The 6,000-nt window shown below is 36.8% G+C and overlaps 1 protein-coding gene across 1 annotated transcript in view; it reads right to left on the bottom strand.

Moving 5' to 3' along the window:
• Positions 1-306: 306 nt before the first annotated feature.
• LOC307142079 (zinc finger matrin-type protein 4) overlaps positions 307-6,000 on the bottom strand; it is a gene marked incomplete at its 5' end in the record, with an annotated part of 217,736 nt that continues 212,042 nt past the window's right edge. Inside the window, 1 exon segment of the mRNA XM_079842605.1 lies at positions 307-3,245. Coding sequence (XP_079698731.1) covers positions 3,224-3,245 — 22 coding nt within the window. The 3' untranslated portion in view covers positions 307-3,223.

Genomic DNA, 6,000 nt, shown 5'->3' with positions numbered 1-6,000 from the left:
CAGTTCAATCACATATTGATCAGAAAGCAGCACACAAAAATCTTTTCAAGTAGATATAACCCCTCCGGTTCTACTCACATTGCTCCGAGCAGGATTCGCACCGGCGCTTCCGGCATGGGAGGTGGGCATCAGTAACTACTGCGCCCCTTGAGGCCAGGGGAGTGAGGCTTACTCACACAGCTCTTACTGACCTCCCTTACATAGATAATCCACAATAATCATCCTGGACTAGAAGTTCAGGGGTAAAAACAATATTGTTGTGTATAGATTATTTACAAAAAGAATGTTTTTTTTGTTTTGTTTTTTGCATTATTTAACCATACCATTTAAAACATCTGGCTTGGTCGCTACCGTAATACTCTGATTTGCATAAATGTCACACTATTCTGACCAAGGCCTCGTTTTTAAAATGTACGTACTGATTTTATACTAAATTCCATGTATTTGATCCTATATTATTCATAAAGGCAGAAACTGATGTGGGAATATTCACCCTCTGAGTTAATAAATAAATGAGTGACAACATTTACATTCACATGCATGGATATTTTGATATTTATTATATTTTTGGACAAACACTAATAATGTAATTGTCAGGGTCTTATTTTTTAAACCACTAAAGCAAAATATTGAAAAAGACCTGGAATAAGATAACAGGAGGTTTTAATGTCAAGTACACATTTTTTCGGAGAATATGATTTTGAATCAGATTACGTGGTGTATATGAACAATAAAGGAATAACAGTGTCCCACCATATAAGGACATTCGTGGGTGTCTTGCAGGATACAAACTGAAGCAGGATGGACTTTTTTGGTTTTAAACTGACTTTTTAAGGATAATTTAGGAAATGCTTGTTTGCTCATGTTCAGGGGGATTAGCCACTTTTCCACTATTGGGTCGAACAGCTCTAACAACTGTAAGGAGTGGTTTCCATATACTGTGTTCACGACATGTCATAATTACTGTAAATAAAGCACTGTATGCTTTCAAAATGTTCTTGCGGTACTTTGATGTCATACACCGATCGATCTGCGCAGTGGTGCTTCAAGTAGAACTCACCTTAACCCTTAAGTGCATGAATGTTTTGCCAATCATTATTACATATTCGGGTCTTTAGCGACCCGGATCTATATCTAACATGGATGGATCTCTACCCGTCGCTATAATATAAAACTCCTAATATTAGAGTTACAATTACAGAAGAATAATATAAAGCATATTATGTTAACCTTTGGACCTTGGAAGGGTTCAGTTTGAGCAGTTGTTTTAAGGCCATCACAACTGTCCTCATCAGAGCTCATTTCCCCAGAACAATCAGCAATCTCAAACATATTCTCAAAACTATCATTTTCAACATCTTCAAAATCAACATTTTGATCGCTGGCAGCTTCTTCACCAGATCCACCATTAAGTGACAGTGATACTAATATTTGATTGCGTTCAGTAATTGATCTGCAGTAAATCACTGAGCCATTTAAGTTTTGCTGATGATACGTCCTATTCTTTTGTTTTCTGCCTGCAGTAACTATGAGTAAAACATCACTTCATCGTTCTGTATCAGACCTCGCCGCGTAGTGGAATAAAGGGGAATTATTTAGTCATTAAAGATTCAATTATTGTTGTGCAGAAAAAAATATACTTGCACTGTTACACACCATGGGTCGTTAGTGACCCTATACAATTTTTACCACAAATAAATGGAAAAACAGGCATTCTTTAATTTATATATTTTTTCTTGTTATATTGTTTATAACTAATTGATTGAGGAATACTAAGAAGGGTGATGTCTAACTTTAAAAAAACGAATAAGGAGGAGGGTAGTGAATGACGTCCCAGGTCACTAAAGACCCGAGGTATGCGTTTAAGGGTTAAATCTTCAGTGTTCTGGTGGTACAACGGCGACATGGTACAAGTCATAGCTCATAAAATTAAGCTTGAGCTTACACATTGCAACCACAAGTTCTGCAAGCATGTAAAGGCTGTTACAGTTCCGAATCATTATCGTACTTACAACATAGTGTGAACGCAGCTATATTTCCACTTGAGCCTGGTACGGCAGCGTTACAAATCATTCTCGGCCCCGGAATTCTTAGCACAGTTGGCTAGTAGGTTAAATCGTGCTGGTAGAATGCGTGTATTTACATTGCAACTCAGGATTGGTCATTTGTCTGTTGCTGGCTACAAGTTTTTTTGTGCTGGATCAGCACGGAACGGTAAAGCAAAGAGAACGATTTGGCCTGACAGTGGAAAAGCGGCTACTGTGTACATGTATTTAAAAATGAGGCCCCAGGTCTGTTCTAGTTTTAGTTTTGTAGCTACCATATAGTCTACGATAACGAGAAAAAACACCACATTTTTATTTTTTATGCCACATCATAAAAGCAACAAAAAAAAGAGCATTCATACATAAAACAGCAGGCACTGAGCTCTGGTTTTACAGGCAGTCATTTTGGCATAGATTTAGATAAAGCTCAGAGCCTGGTTCACACATTTACGTCCATGTGAATCATCCATGATTGAGTCAGAGTGAGAAATGCCAACTCATTGCATCTAAACTCCTTTTTATTGATGGCATATTCCATTTGACATCAGTATTTAAGCAGCATCACAGCTCTGTAGGAATGTCCTGTCCTCTGTGACACTGACTGTGGTGTGAATAAACAGGACGTGTGTTTAGTCTGTGGGAACAGTGCTGGAATTAGTGCTGAAACATGGTTTTCGACCATAGCTGAAAGAGATCTCACACAAAGGCAGCTGAATTGATCCCTCATTGGCAGCATTCACACATAAGTGAGATGTAATAAGGTTGATGATCTCTTTCTGTCACCAGGATGCCAAAGCGAACGACCAAAGCAGCGATGACTCGTTTGAAGAGCAGAGAAATGACAGGCCACTACATAAAAGAGTTTGAAAGGCAAAAATAAAAGGAGCAGGACCGCTGCATGTCTATTCAGGCTGGTGTGTTCATGTTACATGATGAATATCGCTGGAGTTCATAGACATCCTTTTGTTTTACGCTCATGGAAGGACGGACGATATTCCTAAAGTAGATCAATCTTTTAGCTTCTGATTGTGAATAAAAAAATAAAACACTTGACATTTGAGGAACCTCAGATATTGTAGATGAACAATTCCTGTGGCCAAACAAGACATCTTTAGTTTGTGGAGGTCTGTAAATTCCTGAAACGGTCTTCGCGTTTCAGCTGCAGTATTTCCAGGTCTTCATTGCTGATGTTGTTTCAAACTGAAAAAGAAGAAAAAAAATGTCAATAATCATATTTATATCATGGCCAGTCTACTTACTTAAGTATAGGGTACCACGGGGCTAAAGGCTCCACGGGGTAAAAGGCTCCTTTGATTTTATTTTCCTCTAAACCACTCGATGGCCAAAAAACTTGCCTCAGCACTTTCCAAAACATCCGCTTTTCAAGATGCACTTGGAAATTTGTCTGATCTTTGACACGATCACGGGCGGCAGCACAAAGTTGATTCTGCACTCATTTGATCTAATATTTGATGTTTTTAAAAATATTGTAGATTTAAGTAGCAAATAAGAATCGCTAAAATGATTGAATATATTTTTAAACAAAAGGTCTTGTTAATGTTTGTCAGTTTTGTTCAATGTAATTAAAGCAACAGCTTTTCAATAACTGAAGAATATGTAAAAGTATGGTATTTGGGGTAAAAGGCACCCCTGCTGTTGGGGCAAAAGGCACTATATAAGATGATAATAAACAGCTAGCTGACTTTTCCATTTGTTGACATGACATGGTTCGATTACAGATTGTAAATATCATATATTAAGTTGGGTGTCCACCTTAGGGAAATCACCATATTTATAATGAAACCATCTTATTTAAAAATGTGATATTAATCATATCATATAATAAAATATAATGTATTGTTACTACTGTAAATCTACATAAAATTATTATGGGATCTTCTTCAATGCTTTCAGAATCTTTACTTTTTTTAAATGAATTTTGTTTATATATTTTTCAGATGTATTTCTCTATTAACATATCTTAATGAAAGCATATTTATTGATCAAAAAATTATTTTAATCATCAAAATAAACAGAAAATAGTTCAAACCTTGCTAATCTGATTGTTTTGAACAAGTATTAACTTAGACATTATTAAAAACATATAATTTTAGTGAAATTATTTGTATCAATACTGTGTGCTTTTTGCCCCATCCTGGTGAGCCTTTTACCCCATGTGTGGGGTAAAAGGCCCCCCTCGACACCCCACACATGTTTAAGATTTTTAAATAAAATAACCACTTTTATGATTTATTTTGACGCAAAATCTGTTGCTCCATAAATGTTCAATACAAACATATATTTTTTTCTGTGTATCATACACTATAGGAGTAGTGAAAAGCTATTTTTTTCTTAAAGAGCACCTATCATGGCATTTAAAATGTTCCAAATATTGTTTTAGAAGTCCCCAACAACAGTTTTGCATGCATGCAATGACAAAAAAGACTTTAGTTTTCTTATAATATGCATTTATTTTTACCTGTTTTGACAGCGATTCTCAAATGATTCCTTTAGTGATTCACTTTTCAAAACCCCGCCTTTACGTGGCGCTAATCTGCGGTGATTGGTCCGATGACCCAGTCAGTTGTGATTGGTATAGTCTGTGCAGATATTTTCGGAAACGGAACGCCCATCAAAGTCTTATAGTGACAGTAATTTGTTAATATGTGTCAGAAGTTATGAATATGAAAACCGCGTCTGTACCGTTTGATTGTAATATGAGCCTCAGCTGATCTCATTCATAAAAAAACTCCTCTATTCTCCTCACGAAGACTCGCGACAAATCAACATCCCTCAGGGCTTTTAGTTCAAAAGTGTGCAGATGAGGAGACATATTGATAGATTCTCATATGTCTGTGTCAAATTTCTAAACAGAGGAGTATTTTTTATTCAATACTTCCTCAAAATGCGCAGATATAGCCTAATCATGAGCGATTGAGTCTCTTATGTGTTGTTTTCAATTCATACTGGCAGCCGGAGGGCGCTCTGTGCACATGTAGTCCATGTACAGACAGATGAAGAAGATACCATGTGCCATAATAGAAGTCCATAATAGAAGCTTCCTGAGATCGCGAAACATACATTTGACGACTAATAAACACTCAATCGCGACGATGTATGGTCTTCAAATGCTCATCCTTGGGCAGATGAAAAAAGTTTGCTTTTGAGTCGCACTTCAGAACACAGGGTCTCGTCGCCATGATGTTTTCTAGTTTTCACTGGCGTCTTGGAGCGCAATCGTCTTGGAGCGCAATAAGTGGGCGTATCATATTCAAATAACTTGACAAGTTGACGTCATCTAGTCAGAGAAAAAGCTTCGGTCTTCTAACGATTCTTAAAAATGACTCAGAGTCGACTCTTACTTTTGAAATAAAATAACTATATATACGGTGCACAGTCATATTTCAAACTATGCAGGATGTTTTTGTTCACTTAGATCTATGTTACACACTACATGAAAGGTAAATTTCAAAATTCCATGATAGGTGCTCTTTAAGGTGTGCCTTTAGTCCTGTAGTACCCTAAACTTTACTTTATAAGTACAAGTGCATTTAACTTAAAGGATTAGTTCATAGGGGTGAGTACATTATCATGAAATTTTAATTCTGAAGTGAACTTATCCCTTAAGCATTCTATTGTTTTCAAATTTCCTGTTACAAACTACTTTTCCCAACAAGTAGCAGTGTAGCATGACATTTTGCTCCATAAAATGACAGACCCCAGCAGGCAATAATCGTCATTTCACCGTCTTGGTTAACTATAGACCCGATATAGTCCAGCTATGAGTAACCACTTCAAGCGAAAATAACCTTGAACTTAATAACTTGCGAGATGTACGATATTCCATCATGTAAGCACAGTCAACAGTGATTACAAGGTGTTTGATTTCATTTCTTTGACATGTTCTATGCATACCCTGTGCGTAGCCACGATTGATGACTAGTCTATTCTTGGG

The sequence above is a fragment of the Gobio gobio genome, assembly GCF_949357685.1.
Source record: "Gobio gobio genome assembly, chromosome: 18".
Classification (NCBI taxonomy): domain Eukaryota; kingdom Metazoa; phylum Chordata; class Actinopteri; order Cypriniformes; family Gobionidae; genus Gobio; species Gobio gobio.
The sequence above is the reverse complement of the archived record's forward strand: the minus strand, read 5'-3'. Positions and strand labels throughout refer to the sequence as shown.